The 18,840-nt window shown below is 39.5% G+C and overlaps 1 protein-coding gene across 5 annotated transcripts in view; it reads left to right on the top strand.

Annotated features, from left to right (window-relative positions):
* The window catches only part of FIP1L1 (factor interacting with PAPOLA and CPSF1), a 97,647-nt gene that overhangs the window by 31,473 nt on the left and 47,334 nt on the right, over positions 1-18,840 (top strand). For all 5 annotated transcript variants that reach the window (XM_080660394.1, XM_080660397.1, XM_080660393.1 and 2 more), the window contains 2 exons: positions 7,856-7,963; positions 15,475-15,568. In XM_080660394.1, the coding sequence (XP_080516520.1) occupies positions 7,856-7,963; positions 15,475-15,568 (202 nt within the window). The remainder of the gene's footprint in view (positions 1-7,855; positions 7,964-15,474; positions 15,569-18,840) is intronic.

Genomic DNA, 18,840 nt, shown 5'->3' with positions numbered 1-18,840 from the left:
GGTTTCGGCTAATATGTGGTATTCTTTTGTTGTTGTTTTTCATATTTTAAAATAAGTCAACTTTCATTCATTGAATTTATGGTGTTCTACTGTGTAGAGTGATGTTAAGAGCTTGGACTCTAGAGCCCAAACTTTAAATTCTGGCTTTGTTTACTTGCTAGCTGTGTGTCCTTGGGCAGTTCTCCTAATTTTGTTATTTTATTTTCAGATCCATAAAATATAGTAATAATACTCCCCTTATAGGGTAGTTATGTATATTAAATAGATTAATTTATGTAAAGTATTTTATTATTTTTATTTTTTTTGAATATATTTTATTGATATTTTTACAGAGAGGAAGGGAGAGGGATAGAGAGCTAGAAACATCGATGAGAGAGAAACATCGATCAGCTGCCTCCTGCACACCTCCCGCTGGGGATGTGCCCGCAACCAATGTACGTGCCCTTGACCGGAATCGAACCCAGGACCCTTCAGTCCGCAGGCTGACGCTCTATCCACTGAGCCAAACCGGTTTCGGCTATGTAAAGTATTTTAAAACAGTGGTATATACATACATAGTAAATAAATACTCTATGGATATAAATCCGCTACTATTATAATTAAACTACTTAAAAGTCAATAGCAGTTTTTTTGTACTTTGCCTGCTCACCCCCCTCCCCAGATTATGTAGAGCATTATAAGGGCTTGGCTTTCCTATAAGTGAAATGAATGGGGAGTCACCAGTAGATTTTGAGCAGAGGAATGAAATAATCTCCCTTAGGTTTTTAAAGTCTCAGCTACTATATTAAGATCAGACTACAGATATATTAAGGACAGAATCTGGAAGGCCGGTTAGAAGGTTGTAACGATTAACTAGGCAAGAGATAATGGTAACTTGGACCAATGTAATAATGGTGCAGATGATGAGAAGTAGCCAGATATTGGATACATTTCAAGAGTTATAAAAGATCGTGTACATCTTTTATACTGAGATGGAAATGACTACAGGAGGGGTAACTTTTACATGGAGAAGACTGGAAGTTCAGTTTAGGACAGTAAAATTGAGATGCCTATTAGATATGCAAGTGGAGAATTTACGTAGCAAGTACATAATATGGATCTGGATTAGAGACGAAAGGTATGGGCTGAAGATACAAATTTGGGAGTGACCAGTGTTTAAACAATATGAGATGAAACTGAATCAGATTACAGAAGGTAAATATATATTTTTTTTTAATTAAAAATATTTGTTTTTTTATTTTTTTTATTTTTTATTTTTTTAAATAAATCTTTATTCAGATTATTACAATTATTTCTCCTTTTTCCCCCCATAGCTCCCCTCCACCCGGTTCCCACCCCACCTTCTGCCCTTACCTCCCCCCCACTGTCCTCATCCATAGGTGTATGATTTTTGTCCATTCTCTTCATGAACCTCCCATACCCCTTTCCCCCTGAGAATTATCAGTCCACTCCCTTTCTATGCCCCTGATTCTATTATATTCACCAGATTATTCTGTTCCTCAGGTTTTTAATTCACTTGATTTTTAGGTTCGCTTGTTGATAGATATGTATTTGTTGTTCATAATTTTTCTCTTTACTTTTTTCTTCTTCCTCTTCTTTAAGAATACCTTTCAGCATTTCATATAATACTGGTTTGGTGGTGATGAACTCCTTCAGCTTTTTCTTATCTGTGAAGCTCTTTATCTGCCCTTCAATTCTGAATGATAGCTTTGCTGGGTAGAGTAATCTTGGTTGTAGGTTCTTGCTATTCATCACATTGAAAATTTCTTGCCACTCCCGTCTGGCCTGCATAGTTTCTGTTGAGAAGTCAGCTGACAGTCGTATGGGTGCTCCCTTGTAGGTAATTAACTGTTTTTCTCTTGCTGCTTTTAATATTCTCTCTTTGTCTTTTGCTCTTGGCATTTTAATTATGATGTGTCTTGGTGTGGTCCTCTTTGGATTCCTTTTGTTTGGGGTTCTGTGGGCTTCCTGGACTTGTAAGTCTATTTCTTTCACCAGGTGGGGGAAATTTTCGGTCATTATTTCTTCAAATAGGTTTTCAGTATCTTGCTCTCTCTCTTCTTCTGGCACCCCCATAATTCTGATGTTGGTACGCTTGAAGTTGTCCCAGAGTCTTCTTACATTATCTTCAACTTTTTGGATTTTTTTTTTGCTTTTTGCTTTTTCGGTTGAGTGTTTTTTGCTTCTTTGTATTTCAATTCTTTGACTTGATTCTTGTGTTCCTCTATTCTGTTTCTGGGTCTCTGTATAATATTTTTTATTTCAGTCAGTGTATGTTTAATTTCTAGTTGGTCCTTTTTCATATCTTCGAGGGTCTCGTTACATTTATCGGCCTTTTCTAGGATATTCTTAAAAAGTCTTATAACCGTGGTTTTGAATTCTATATCCAGTCGTTTGTTTTCCTCCATTTCTTTCGTTTGTGATCTGATTCTTTGACCCCGCATTTTCACTGATTCCCTGAGTTGGTAAGGTAGATATTTGTGCTAGGTTTCCAATATGGCCCAGTGGGTCTGCTTCCCCAGTTAACCTGAGGTGGACACTCTTGGTGCACCCCTTTGTGGACTGTGTGTACAGCCTTGTTGTAATTAAGTCTTTATTGTTGTTGGTATCACTGGGAAGAATTGACCTCCGGGCCAGTTGGCTGTAAGGATCAGCTGTGTCTATCCTGGGAGAAGTTCGGTGCTGGAGACAGCCTTATAGGATTAGACTTGCCAAATTGCAATAGCCTCTGTGCTCAGCTTGGATGGGGTGGAGCCTCAGTCTTGGCTTCCTGTCAGCCTTGCCCTTGCGCGCATGTGCGCTTTCAGTCCTCCGCCTTCCCCAGCTCGAGTCTCCTCCTGAGAGTCCAGACTTCCCCCACAAGAGCGTGGGTCCCCAGGGGCTCGCCTGGAACTGGGGTTCACTGCAGTCAGAACTGGGGCTCAGTGCCGTCAGGAGCCTCTGACTCCCTTCCACTAGGGAAAGCCTGTGGCAACCTCCGCAGCCTTTGTGCGCACTGGCACGCGCGCGTGCTTTCAGTCCTCCGCCTTCCCCGGCTCCCGAGTCTCCGCCCGAGAGTCCAGACTCCCCCCACAAGAGCGTGGGACCCCAGGGGCTCGCCTGGAACTGGGGTTCACTGCAGTCAGAACTGGGGCTCAGTGCAGTCAGGATCTCTGACTCCCTTCCACTAGGGAAAGCCTGTGGCAACCTCCGCAGCCTTTGTGCGCACTGGCCCGCGTGCGCCTTCAGACTTCTGCCTTTCCCAGCTCGAGTCTCTGCCCGAGAGTCCAGACTCCCCCCGTAAGAGCGTGGGTCCCCAGGGGTTTGCCCGGAACTGAGGTTCAGTGCAGTCAGAACTGGTGTTCAGTGCGGTCGAAGGCTTCCTTCCCCCTTCCGCCAGAGAAAGTCAGCCAGGCTCTCAGCCGCCCTTCCTCTCTGCACGCACAAAGCCCGTTTTCCGTACCTCCAATTCTCTGTGAGCTTTTCTTTTTCCTTCTAGTTGTAGAATTTTCACTCAGCCAGCTTTCCTGTGGTTCTGGATGGTGTCCGTTCTTTCTTTTAGTTGTAGTTTTGAAATTGTTGTGCGAGGCAGCAGTTTAGGTGTTTACCTATGCCGCCATCTTGGTTTCTCCTCGAAGAGGTAAATATTGATAGAGAAGTGGTAAGAGGGCAGGGCTTTGAGGCACTCTGAGGTCAGAAAAATAAGGATGAGCTAGGAAGAGGAATACCAGTAGAGAAGAATGATTAGTGAAGTTGGAAGCAAACCCAGTGTATATCTTGAAAAGGGTCCATTTCAAAGTAGGAGGAGTGATTAACCATTAAATAATACTTACTGACTAAGAAGAAGAATACTGAGAATGACTTTTGGATTTTAAAGTGCAAGGGTTATTAGTGATCCTGCCCAGAATCATTTTCAGTGGTATAAGGTCAAGATTTGGAAAAAAAAAAGTTTTTTTTTTTTTGATTCAAGAGAGAATGGGAAGAGAGGAATTAGAATGAGAAAATAGGGATAATTTTTTTAAGGATTTGTTTTTTTGAGAGGGGGCAGTATCTGGAGGGAAATGTGGGGTCAGTAGAAAGCTTTTTTTTTAAGTGAAAGAAATTACAACATATTTGTACACTTAGAGCAGTGGTCGGCAAACCACGGCTTGCGAGCCACATGCGGCTCTTTGGCCTCTTGAGTGTTCTATCGCCACTTCTTCAAAATAGACTCGCCCAGGCCGAAAACCGACTTCTGCGCATGGGCCACTAAGTTTCAATCGCACTGTATGTGCACGTCCGCATGTGGTATTTTGTGGAAGAGCCACACTCAAGGGACCAAAGAGCCGCATGTGGCTCGTGAGCCGCGGTTTGCTGACCACTGACTTAGAGGAATGAGTTACTAGAGAATGGACAGTTAGAGCAGTGACCTTAAGGTCAGAGAGGATGGAATATAGTATGCAAGTGGAGAGATTAGCCTTAAGAAGGAGCATGGACAATTCACTCATAATAACAGATGGGAAAGTCGATATGGTGAAGGCACTGGGTAGATAAATGGTGATGAGAACAACTGAAAATTCTCTTGTTATTGCTTCAGTGATTTCTCAGCAGCAGAGATACAGGCTTAGCTGGTAAAAATGAGGATTTGTGGAAGGAGTGTTCAATGTTTGAGAAGGGAAGAGGAAGTCTGAAGTAGTCATTTGGAGGTGAATAAACTAGGGGAAAGGAGTAGGATTTCTAGGCGGTATCTGTAGGGAAATGTGGAGTCAAGAGAGTACTTGATTTTCAAGATGGGAGAAATTACAGCATTATATATGCTGATAGGAATGAGTTAGTAAAGTGAAAAATTGATGACATGGGGGAAGAGATAACATTTCCAGCTTTTCTTGAGGTTAATGGCCATGGGTTTATAGTAAGTCATCTTGCTCTGGTGTGTTTCTCTTGCCCTTGTTAGGTATTCATGTGTTTATGAAGAGTAGCTACTGTTGGATTTTACAGAGGTTGAGATTATATCAGGGGATAGGCAGGGACAAGCAAGGTGAAAGTGTACTTGAGAGAGGGAGTGTCATGATGGACCATGGATCTAAGGAGAGATGGGAGACAGTGGTGGGTAAGGGACAGTATAAAGGAAATGAAGAAATGATAGAAAAATTACCAGTTTTACTACTAAAAAAAAATGGATAATTACCAACACAATCTATAGAAACATACCTAGCATGTTACTTTTGTATGTAAAGAATAGTACCCATTTTTAATTAGGAAAGTTTGTTTTCTGGTTTCTTCTTCTGTTTTCTGGTCAAAAGGATTTTAGTATCTATTATTTAACTCTGTTATTTCTCTTATATTTATTAATTGGCATTTTATTTTAAAAATGAGTTTTCTCATCTCCCACACTTACATTTATCAGTCAAACGTATTTTTATTTTATGCATGAGAGAGAGAGCATGTATGTGGCTTTTATGTATGTGTGGTATATAAACTACATATATGATTCATATATACTGTAATTAATATTCATATTCAAATTGTTCCAGATTTGGTCCAGGGGGGCCTCTTCAAACTAGCTCCTGTTACCTGTTGATATGTCCCCTCCTTTTTTTTTTAAATTTTTTTATTTTTGTATTTTGGCATGACCAGATGTTCTAGGCTTTTCTTGTAACTTCCCTACCCCTTCCCTGGAAGTAGCCATTTCTTAAAGGCAGATCTTTTCAGCACCCAGAGCTAGAAAAAAAAAACAAAAAACAATTTCAATATGAAATTGCCATGTGTATATTCTATTTATAAATTTTAATTATACAATCATCATGTTTTTTTTTGTGTTTTTTTTTCAGTATTTGACAGTACAGGGTTCTACTTTTCTTTTTCTATTGCATTTCCCTTTTCCTGCAGTGAAAACCTAGTTTCAAACAACTTCAATATTTCTCATTTGCATCATTTTTTAATATACACAAAATACTTTAGAACATCTACACCTACCATTACAAAACTAAGAGTTCAAGATATCTTTGCAATTCTTTTTTTTAGATTGAGGGTATATAGTCAAAATACTGTGTTCGAAAGTTGGCCTTCAGAGTGATTATATTAATCATTTAAAAATATAATTTGATCTATTGCTTCTGGTTGTATTCAGTATTAGCATTTCTTTTCCTTCATGCTTATTGACATGCTTGCTTTTTACATACATAAGACATTTAACGTAGTTTCAAAGCAAGGCTATTCAAAGTATACTCCGATTTGTCACTCCTGTTTCTTTCACTTCTGTCAATAATCAGTTTCATTTCATTTCGTTTCTGGTTTATTCTTTGTGTTGTTTTTATATATAAACAGATAAATAAATATATATATATTAGAATCTTTAAAAGAATAAATGACTTTGAAATGAATTTTTACAAAATATTTATTTAGTGTAAGTTTTTATGAAACATATCAGTGTTACTGTTAACTGGTTACTCTAACAATACTTATACCTTATTAAAGAATATAGGAGGAGGGGAAGAATGTGGGGAAAGAAATACCAAAATTTTGAATAAGATTTTGTGAAACTGCATAAATTAATGTTATCTATAACTAGAGGCCCGTTGCACGAAGAGATTCATGCGATAGGCCTTCCTTCCCTTGGCTTCTAGCATCGGTTTTCCTCCAGCACGCGTGATCCAGGCCTTTGCTCTGGCTGGAGTCAGCCTCCTTTGCTGCAGACTCTGGCAAGAGTCTGCCGCCTTCGTCTTAGCTGCAGACTCTGTCCGTCTTCGCTGCAGACTCCAGCCTGAGTCTGCTGTCTTCGCTGCAGACTCAGGCAGGAGTCTGCCATCTTCCGTCTTCCATCTTCGTCTTCGCTACAGACTCCAGAGTCTTCAGTCTTCGTCTTTGCTGCGGCCGGAGTGCCGCTCCTGTAGATCCCTTCGCCCCCCACCCTCCCTCTCATAGCAGGTGTCCTGCCCCACCCGGGCACTCCATGCCTGGAGCAGCTGGGCAGCCGCCATCTTTTTCCTTCTAATTTGCATATTCCCTCCTGATTGGCTGGTGGGCGTAGCGGAGTGATCGTCAATTTGCATGTTTCTCTTTTATTAGTGTAGATAATAAAAGCATAATATGCTAATTAGACTGGACAGCCAAACGACCTTCTGGATTTCATTCCGGACATCCTTTTGGACTAAGCCGCCGTGGCGGGGGCTGAGGCAGAGGCAGTTAGGGGCGATCAGGCAGGCAGGCGAGCAGTTAGGGGCGATCAGGCAGGAAGGCAAGTGGTTAGGGGAGAGCAGATAGGCAGGCAGAGGTGGTTAGGGGTGATCAGGCAGGCAGGCAGAGTGGTTTAGGGGCAATCAGGCAGGCAGAGTGGTTAGGGGCAATCAGGCAGGTAGGTGAACAGTTAGGGGCCAGTGGTCCCAGATTGCTAGAGGGATGTCTGACTTGTGGTTTAGGCCCGATCTGCAGTGGGATCGGGCCTAAACTGGCAGTTGGACATCCCCCAAGGGGTCCCGGATTGCGAGAGGGTGCAGGCCGGGCTGAGGGGACACTCCCCCCCCCCCCGTGCACGAATTTCGTGCACTGGGCCTCTAGTTAATTCATAAAAGCTCAGAAATTTATTTCTCAGCTACATGTTACAACCTGAAGAAAGCATTGGTTCTGCATTTTCACATGGTACCATCTATGTTAAATATTTTTTAAAATATTCTAGAATTAATAAAATGTTGATGACGTGCCTATATTTAAACACCATTAGTTGTCTTACCACAGAAAATATTTTATGTGACTTGAAGAGAATGATACTATAGGAACATAATTAAGGATTTTAGAAAAATAGTGTTGGGGGCGGGTGGGGGGGGCGAAGGGGACAGAACCAGGGAGGGGTCAGAGGCAACAATATATAAGTAAAAACATAGAAAATTTATCTCACCAGAAACAGCACCTCTTCTCAGTCTCAGACAAGTTCTGCCTCCAGAAAAGCCAATTCAAGCGTTGGGAAGTGGCAGGATCGATATGGGAGGGCCGAATCACCTGATCTAAGGTAAGGCTATTTATAAACATTAATTATTATATTATTTTCATACAAGCAACTATAAACCTACTTTTGTCCCACCCTGTATTATCTATATTCTTAGAATAGTATCAATTGCATGTGTTGCTTTAACAGGTTATAGAATGAAAACTTGTATATCTTACTATTATTTTAAAAGTACCAATTGTTTGTTCAGATATATTATATACAGTATTGATTAGTCTTAGTTTTTATGTTTTATATTTCATATTTTTTTTATTGATTGATTTTTAGAGGGAGAGAGAGAGAAAAAAAACCACATTGCTTCATTGTTCCACTTACTTATGCATTCATTGGATGTTTCTTGTATGTGCCCTGACAAGGGATCTAACCCACAAGTGTATCAGGATGATTGTCTAACCAACTGAGTTAGCTGGGCAGGGCCTTCATCTTAGTTTTTAAGACTAAAATTCTGCTTGAAGAAACAATGGAAATTTCAAGAGTTATTTTAAACAAAGAAAAATTAGATCTGACAAGTGTGGATTGGAGTCTATAGTCTATGAATCTTTCCACCTTTAGTATTTCTGTGGAACCCAAAAGTTTAATAGCAGTGCTTACAGTATAATTTCTATATATAATAACTAATTACATTATTATAGCACATAGCACATAACGAAACACTGGATTTATATTTAATCTGTTCAATGATGTGGAAAAGCAATTGACTGATCTGAAAAGGGCCAGACTATAAGAACTTTCATTTTCATCATGCTACTATTGGTAATGAATCAGCTATTTTTTTGTATGTAAAGAATAACTATCTTCTTAAACTTATAGCTGTTTCATGACATAAAACAGATTTGGATATTAGATTTGATTTTGTGCATATGTGAATTAAGGACAGTTCCCTAAATTCTCTAGGCCTCTGTTTCTACATTTGTAAAATGATAGAGCTCTAGGTTGTGTATCTGGAAGGCCTTATTAATCCTGAAATTTTATTTTCTGGCTAGTCCCTTGTTTACATGGAAAATGAGATCTGAGAGAGTAGGGAATTTGGCCAAATTCATGGCTAATTAAGAGGCAAAGTCAGGGCTAGAGTCCTATGTTTTTGGCCTTTAATATCTGCAATTCAGGCAAGTTGACTCATAAGCAGAGACATAGAGATACTTCAAAAATCCATTATTTTTAATGTAATTTTAAACTTCACATTTGTTTCTTTTGCTAATATTATTTTAACATCTGGAAATCCTTTTATATCAATCATTTGGCTTAGAATTTTTTTACTTAAAATAGTTGCTTTTGATACCGTAGATTTTTCTTCAAATAAGATAGTTTACAGAGGAAATATTCTCAGATCTGAAAGTAATACATTGCATTGCAGTACTTACACTATATAATCCACCTCCTACCCACCATAAAAAAGACACTTTGAAAACAAAATTATTCATTCTGATTTTGTGATTAGTCTCAGGGAATGTAGGTAGTAATAAATTTGAGGCTGTACTTTCCACATGTTTTATGTTATTGAAAATTAAAAATAAAACCTCTAGATAAAAGGTAATTTTCTTTTTTAAAATGGTACCACATACACACACACACTTTCTTGTGAGATAGAAAATGAGATTCCAGCTCTTAATTAATGTGGAGTATTTTTTGAAGTATTGCTTAAGTCTCTGTAAAGAGCAATTAAATAATGGTTGAGATCCTTTTCATCAGTTACTATCCAGTGAAACCTCGATATAATGGACTAATTTGGGTGAGAGAGGTGTTGTTAAAGCTGAAGTCATAAAGTAGGTTTTCCAAACATGTATGTTAAAAAATTGACAAATTAGTTTACCTGTTTTTACTAATGTAGACATGTTTGTGTAATTGAAATTAAAGTATGTATGAAAAGTTTGGTTTTACAGCAAAGTTTTCTGTATGTATTACTATAATTTTAAATTTATACTGAATAGGTCTAGTAAATGTGTGCATTCACCAGTCACCGTGAGTAAACAAATGCACACAGCTGAGGCATGGCTTAGCGCAAAACTGCTGCAGAAAGTCATGCCACGTGACAACAGAACCATTACCACCATGCAAGATAAGGTGTGATCACGTGCTAATCATTCTCCAAACATTGTTTCCGAGTGGTTACTCTTGGATTTAAATGTGTAGACTACTTGTAGACATATTTATGTCATAATATAATATTTATGTCAGCAAAATTGCTAGTGTTTTTTCTAACATATGGCCTATTTGCTAAAATTTGTTAATAATGAATTAATAACAAAAAATAACCTGTTAATTTAATTACTAATATAAGCAAATCTTGCTTAAAAGCATTTTAAAATTAACCGGGTGTTAATTTTCACATATAACATATGGACTAGAAATTTTGTTAAATCCGAAGTACATTAAATGGAGGTCCGCAAAGTGTCTCGGGCTTATGCCATTCTTGTTCTTATATAAAACAGTATTTTTCAAACTTTGTTTATTAGTGTTCTGCAAGCTAGTTAGCTTGGTGTACATAACAATGGCATTTTATTGGTGCAACTTTCTGTTATAAATTCAGATTTGTAATTTGTAAAGCCAATTAATAAGAAGAATGAAACCATTTTAGTGAACACAGTATGAAATTGGCAATATGGATGATTACTATACTTATCCTAATGTTCAGTTTATTTCTTTGTTTTGTTTTCATTTTATAATATCAAATTCTGATCCTCTTAGGTAATTAGTTACAGATCCAACGTTGTTTTGTTAAGTTTGTTTATCAATGTCAGTGCTTTTTAACTGATCTGGATTCTTGAAAGTGGAATAGTAAAATTGTTTTTTGATGTAGAACCACTCAAATATTTAAATGTGCTTGCATTCTTATAATAGACAAACGTTAAACTTATAGTAATAAAACTAGATGTTAAATGAACATTATATTTAAGAGAGACCTTTACATCTGTTCTTACACCAGTTACTATTATGTCTTAATGAAATAATGTACCGAAGAGATGTACCTGTACCTTTATAGCATTTGATTTATCACTCTGCATATTGCTATGTTGTTCAGCTTATAAGATTTTATGTGATGAGACATATGAAGGCCTTGTTTTTTTAAACATTTCACTGCAGAATATCTTTTCCTATCAATGATACATTAAAATGAAAAGCATAAATATGGTAGGTAGAGCTTTATTACATGCTCTACACATAAATGAGCACACTTGACTACCCAATGAGCACATTTATGTCTTCCAGTGAGTTAAATTTTAGCATCTTTCACCTTTAGGCATTTACGATTTTTTGTTTGTTTTTAATATAGCTTAAAAAGGAAACATTCAATAAATTCAGGCCCCAGAAAATTAGCATAGAAAATACTTCTTGTCGAAGAAGGGAAAAGTTTTGGAGTTGTTCTTATCTGAGCCTAAATCCTGGTGCTGGTACTTTACTGAACAAAAGAGCTTTTTCCATATCTGTAAAAATGAAACTAATTGGATGCATACCTTACTTGCAACCTACTTGTGAATTAAATACAGTGGAAAATTGGTTCTCGAACTTAACTACTTCCGGAAGGCTGTTCAAGAAGTGATTTGTTCAAAAACTGAATCATCTTTTTCCATTGAAAATAATGTAAAGTGGATTATTAATTCCAGACCCCTAAATGATTCCCTGTTTAATCTTTCTTATATACTGTACATGTCTATCTTTCCTTGGCTCTGATTTTGTCACTTAAAAATTTCTGTTTTATCTCTGTAAGCAGCTCTTATACCCTTTCTGGTAAATCAGAATTATCAAAACACTAGAGGCCCAATGCACGAAATTCATGCATGGGTAGGGTCCCTAGGCCTGGCTGGCGATAAGGGCCAATCTGTGGGGCAACTGGCGGGGTGATCGGTGGGGGGGGGGGGGGAGGCGGGTGGCACAGGTCTGCTCGCCAGCCGGCCCCCACCTTGGTCACCTTCTGCAGGGTGATGGGGGGGTGGCGGTGCTGGTACTTGCCTTGGTTGGCCTGGCACCTACAGGCTGGGGGCAGCTTCTGCATTGAGTGTCTGCCTCCTGGTGGTCAGTGCACGTCACAGCAACTGGTCATTCGACCAGTCTTTTCACCATTTGGTCGATTTGCATATTAGGTTTTTATTATGTAGGATATCATTTTAATTTAATTATATTATAGCATCAGAGATGTTTTCATTTTCATCTGTGCCAGAAGGAAAGGTAGCGTCTCTTGAGAACATTCACTGCCCTATATTACACTATAGATTAATGAAACTAAATCTCATGTAATTAGTTTGTCTCTTTCAGCTTTGTGTACCGTTATGATTGAATCCCGTATAAGGAAGATAATCTTTTTTTTTTTTTAAATATATTTTATTGATCTTTCACAGAGAGGAAGGGAGAGGGATAGAGAGTCAGAAACATCAATGAGAGAGAAACATCGATCAGCCGCCTCCTGCACACCTCCCACTGGCGATCAGCTGCCTCCTGCACACCTCCCACTGGGGATGTGCCCGCAACCAAGGCACATGCCCCCGACCGGAATCGAACCCGGGACCTTCTGGTCCGCAGGCCGACGCTCCATCCACTGAGCCAAACCAGTTTCGGCAAGGAAGATAATCTTGATAGCTACATGAGCTGTCTGCCCTACTGATCAAATGTTTAAGCTCAGTTAAACTTGTGCTGTGTGGAAATCCAAGTTATGCAAGATCCTCATTATGAAGCTCTACTACATCTTTTATTTATTGAAATAAAAAGTCCTACATCAAAAACATATAGAATAATACGGTTGAATACTTTTTTCCAGTAGCATCAGAATAACATTAAATTGTTTAATTACTCATCTGTATTATTACTATGTACTCTATTACTTTAGTACATGCTTATGTATCTTTCATAAAATGTTTCCAAACAAAATGGTAACCTTCAGATTTCTGATTAAGGTAAAGTAATTTGTATTTAACCAATGCCTGGGCAAAGCCCAGCTGGAGCCAGCAGGTCACTGTTCGAGTCCGATCAGGGCACGTTCCCCAGTGGGAGGTGTGCAGGAGATAGCTGATCAGAGATTCTCTTTCATCGTTGATGTTTCTATATCTTTCTCCTCTTTTCCTCTCTGAAATCAATAAATATATATATTTTAAAATGCCTGGGCAAGGAAGTGTTATTTTTATAGAAATGTAAGGAATTAAACATTTCTGGACTCCCTCTAGAGATATGTATTTGTTAAGGTTAATTTCTCATTTGTATATTTTTAGAAGTATAGTATTTGCCATTGTGAATCTCTAGTAATAATCCATTTAAAGCTGAAAAAAATAATTAGACTTTTCTGATCATATTTAAAATAAACTTCAAGAGATATAGTACTCCTATATGCTGCAGAGGTTTTGAAAGCAGAAGTTCTTTGAAATCCATGGTGAAAGATTATAGAAATATTTCTCCCTGGCACGTAATTAGAATAAATAATCTAAATTTAATTTTTGCTAATTTTAACACTTTGGAAAATTTACAATCCAAATTGCAAATTCAAACAAATTTATGAGAATTGTTCTTGATTGGAATAAATTAAAAAAGATGGAGAGGAGGAGAATCCAGCAATTGAGAGTAGAAAGGTATGAAAAAGGAAATCGTAGAAATGAAGATTTTACAGTGAAGTTTATGTAGCAATAAATTGTTAGAGAAATCCTGGCCTCAGAATATACACCTTTATCTGTTAGGATGTGTGAATGTGAGTTGTGTGCATATATCTTTGATAGGAAGTTTATAGTGGGCATATCTTCATAATTATTTTAAGTTTGGGGGAAGAAATTGGAGCAATATTTATGTTAAAGGTATTTGGATTTTTCTAATGCATTCATGCTAGGTTAGTTTCCCAGCTTATTGAAGTATATAAGTTAAGTAAAATCATTCTTGGTCTTTGAGTTCATGAGGGTACCTAGGAAATCTCAATGACAAAGGCATAAAACCAGAAAGGCTTCAACTTTTAAAAATAATTTTATTAAAAGTATGGAGAATGGGTGGTAAGTGGGAGTTGACAGTGTAGTTGAAGACATTTCAAATGTCATTATACACTTTCTATAGGGCTATTTTGTTCTTGTGAACATAAAATTATGGGGCTTTTCAAGCTTTCCTTGAGACAAATTTATACCAATTCTTGATTTTCCAGAAGTCTTATATTTCTCAAAGGCCAGTTATCTTTCTGGAAGGCAGCATGACTCAAGGGAAGGGTCTGTCTGTATGCTTTGGAATCAGACACAAGTTTGGAAAAGTTAGTTTTTCCATTTAAATGTTGCTGCGGCCAGTGACATTACTCTGGGCCCTAGCTTTATAATATCTAACAAGAATACAGTAGTTTTCTAAGTTAAGGAATATTGTGAAATTTAGGCAAAATAAATACCATTCAACAAATGGTAGCTGCTGTTTTTAGTCGTTTTAGGGAACCTAACTCTGGTAATTGTGGAAGGATATATGATACTTTGGTGGTTCTAACTTAATAAGTTTCTTTTTGATTAACCCTCACCCGATGATATTTTTCCATTGATTTTTAGAGAGAGTAGAAGGGAGTGGAAGAGACAGAGAGAAGCATGGATGTGAGAGGGACACATCAATTGGTTGCCTCTGCATGCACCCCGGCCAGGGCCTGGGGCTGGAGCCTGCAACCGAGGTATACGTCCTTCACTGGAACCAAACCTGGAACCCTTTAGTCTGCAGGCCAATGCTCTACCCACTGAGCCACACCAGCAAGACCTACTTTTATAAACTTTTAAAGGTAGAATTGTTTATAACAAATACAGATGAAGAGAAATTCATCTAACTTGCATTAATTTTCATTGCCTATTCCTACAAGTTATTTCTGTATCTGAAGCATATATATGTCTATGAATTCTTAACTCTGCTAAATGGCTTTTAACATTTAAAAAAATTTTTTTAACTTACTAGATTTACCTGTTGAATTTGCAGCATTTTGTGGTAGACAATTTTCCATCTACTCATATACTTTAATGCATTGTAAAAAAATTGGAGGTTTGGCAGACATGAGTTTTTATATCTAAAGGCAAGTTATCAGAAATGTAAAACTGGTTCCCTTTTTGTGCTTTCTAATGCTCGGAATAAGTCACTGAGAAAGATATCCTGTGTGTGTCAAAATAAGTATTTCTTTTCAGGCCCTTTTTGGGAATTTCTATAAGTTTCTGTAATAGAACTGTGTTATGTGTTACAATTATAGTGGCACAAAATTTTTATTTCCATTTGTTTAGCATTTATTACTTGATTCAATTCCACAAGGATAAATTCAGTTGAATACTATTAAAAAATAGTGCATTTAGAAGAAAACCTATAAAAATATTTAAATCTGACATCATCATTGGATGTGTTGGCATAAGTTTATTAATAAGATTTTGTGTTTATGACAGCAGACTAGGGAAATTAATTCAGTGAAGTGTTTTCAGTGTGTATTATAAGCTGATTTTATTTTAAAGTACATTGCAAAGGGTTTTAGATTTATTTCTCACTTGATATTCGGTTATTTTTAACCATCTAGGTGAAAGTGAATTGATTGAATTTTTATGTTACAGGAGATTACCTGGGTCAATTGATGTTATTGGTCAGACTATAACCATCAGCCGAGTTGAAGGAAGGCGACGGGCAAATGAAAACAGCAACATACAGGTTTAGTACTTTATTATATTTTTAGCTGAAAAATTATATGAATGTTCTAATTTAATTTATCCTATATAATAAAGAGGTAATATGCAAGTTGACATCATGGCCTTGCACAAGATGGCTGCCCCATGTGGTCATAAGATGGCCATCCCCATGTGGTCACAGATGACTGCCACAAGATGGCCATCGGGGGAGGGCAGTTGTGGGCGACTGGGCTGGCAGAGGAGGGCAGTTAGGGGCGACCAGGCCTGCAGGGGAGGGCAGTTAGAGGGGCGACCGGGCCTGCAGGGGAGAGAGGGCAGTTAGGAGCAACCAGGCCTGCAGGGAGGGCAGTTAGGGGTGACCAGGCCTGCAGGGGAGGGCAGTTAGAGGGGCGACCGGGCCTGCAGGGGAGGGAGGGCAGTTAGGGGCAACCAGGCCTGCAGGGGAGGGAGGGCAGTTAGGGGTGACTGGGCCTGCAGGGGAGGGCAGTTAGAGGGGTTACTGGGCCTGCAGGGGAGGGAGGGCATTTAGGGGCGACCGGGCCTACAGGGGAGGATGGGAAGTTGGGGGGGACTGGGCCGGCAGGGGAGGGCAGTTGGGGGCGAACAGGCCGGCGGGGGAGGGCAGTTGGAGGTGACCGGGCCAGCAGGGGAGGGCAGTTGGGGGGGACCAGGTAGCAGGGGAGGGCAGTTAGGTGCGACCAGGCCTGCAGGGGAGGGAGGTCAATTGGGGGGACCGGGCCGGCAGGGAAGGGTAGTTGGGGGCGACCGGAACTGCAGTGGAGGGCAGTTAGGGGTTACCAGGCTGGCAGGGGAGGACAGTCAGGGGCACCCAGGCCAGCAGGGGAGGGCAGTTAGGGGCAACCAGGCCTGCAGGGGAGGGCAGTTGGGGGGACCAGGCCTGCAGGAGAGGGCATTCGGGGGCGACCAGGTCTGCCGGGGAGGGCAGTTAGGGGCAACTGGGCTGGCAGGGGAGGGCAGTTGGGGGCGACCGGGTCAGCAGGGGAGCAGTTTATGCGTCGATCAGGCTGGCAGGGGAGTGGTTAGAGGGTGATTAGACTGGCAGGCAGAAGCGGTTAGGGGCAATCAGGCAGGCAGGCAGGCGAGCGTTTGGGAGCCAGCAGTCCCAGATTGTGAGAGGGATGTCCCAGATTGGAGAGGGTGTAGGCTGGGGTGAGGGACAACCCCCGCACCCCCTAGTGCATGAATTTCATGCACCAGGCCTCTAGTTCAATATATATTCATAGTGCTATGCTATGTGTTGGGTGCACAAAGAGATTTAAAGTATGGAGTCAATCACTCTTTTATTACAAAAGCTGCTCTTTACAACTTTGGGGTTTTTTGTTTTTGTTTTTTAGTAAGACATTTTTTATTATTATAAATATAATGTATGGCTTCATTGGACAAAAAGAGGAAAATATGGGGAAAGTCTAAAGAAGAAAATAAAATCACTCATAATTCTACTATGTAAATAATCTTAACATTCTGGTACATCTCTTCCCTTGTCACTAAGCAAGATTGAAATACTCTTACATTTTGTGTATCCTTTTTTTTTCTTTTGAAAATATCATTTGCATTTTCTCATATTCTTTTTATTTTTTTATTTTTAATATATTTTATTGATTTTTTACAGAGAGGAAGGAAGAGGGATAGAGAGTTAGAAACATCGATGAGAGAGAAACATCGATCAGCTGCCTCTTGCACACCTCCTACTGGGGATGTGCCCGCAACCAAATTACGTGCCCTTGACCGGAATCGAACCTGGGACCTTTCAGTCCACAGGCTGACGCTCTGTCCACTGAGCCAAACCGGTTTTGGCTTTTTCTCATATTCTTAAAGCTATAACTTAAAATCTCTTTATGATAACTTTATGGATATATCATTTATTTAATATGGTTTTTCTCAGGGAAAACAAATTCATAAGCCTGTTGTTTTCAAGTGAAAGAATGAAAGGGGAAGAGTAACTGGGATAATTCAAGTTAGAACTTTAGCATCTGAAACTTTCAGCTATTAGCTTGACCACACTTTTTGTTTTATTATTTCCTTTTCCTAAATGGATTTTATTGGAGTGACATTAGTTAATAAAATTATATCAGTTTCAGGTGTACAATTCTATAATTTATCATCTGTATATTGTATTGTGTGTTCATGACTCCATGTCAAGTATCCTTTCATCACCCTTTATATCTCCCTTTATCCTCCTCTTCCTCTCCCCATCTCTTTCCCTCTGGTAATCACCATACTGTTATCTGTGTTTATAAGGTGTTTTTTTCTTAATCCCTTCACCTTTTTCACCCAGCCCCTTCAACCTCCTCCCTCTGACAGCTGTCAGTCTGTTCTCTATCTATGAGTCTGTTTCTATTTTGTTTTAGTTATTTTTTGTGTGAGTACTTTAAAAATGTACAAAGTGTTTTGATTTTTGTTATCCTAATATATAAAAAGCCAGGGGCTGTCACGACCGAAACAATCGGACAGTTGACCGAATAGCAGGCTGCTTGGGGCGACCAGGCCAGCATGGGGGTTAGTGAGGGAAAACCAAATGACTGAACAGCAGGCTGCATGGGGCGACCAGGGCAGCACGGGGTGCAGTTGGGGGCTATCAGGCCGGCAGTGGGGGCAGTAAGGGGCGACCAGGCTGTCAGGGGGAGGCAGTTGGCGGCGACAAGGCTGCCGGGGGAGGGGGGGAGGGCAGTTAGGGATGACCAGGCCAGCAGAGGGGGGCAGTTGGGGATGACCAGGCTGGCAGGTGGGGCACTTAGGGGCGATCAGACAGGCAGGCAGGTGAGCAGTTAAGAGCCAGCGGTCCCCGATTATGAGAGGGATGTCTGATTGGCAGTCGGATATCCCCTGTGGGGTTCTGGATTGGAGAGGGTGCAGACTGGGCTGCGGGGATCCACTCCCGTTATGAATTTTGTGCACTGGGCCTCTGGTCTTTAATAAATTAATCATGTAAAATGTTCTTTTTAGCATCTTTAAAGGGACACAAAGAGATTTCTAAAATGAAGATAGTCCTCGCCTTCTCCCACCATCACAATGCAATCTCTTCTCTTCATTAAAAAAATAACATCAGTATATGCCTTACAAAAATTACTGTGCATAAATGGAGAAAAAGTTAACGAAAGGAAGGATAATATGTTTAAGTTATATGTTTAGCTAGTAAGGATTTGAGAAGTATAAGCTAAATATATATTATGTTGCCTGTTTCTGCTATGTTTCCTAAACTTCTTTGTGAGTTATAATTTCCTTGGGAGCTTGTCAAAAATCCAATTCCTTGGGGCAAATCTCCTGTAGATTTTT

The sequence above is a fragment of the Plecotus auritus genome, assembly GCF_963455305.1.
Source record: "Plecotus auritus genome assembly, chromosome: 1".
NCBI classification, from domain to species: Eukaryota; Metazoa; Chordata; class Mammalia; order Chiroptera; family Vespertilionidae; genus Plecotus; species Plecotus auritus.
Note: the sequence above shows the minus strand (reverse complement) of the source record. Positions and strands in the feature narration are given on the sequence as shown.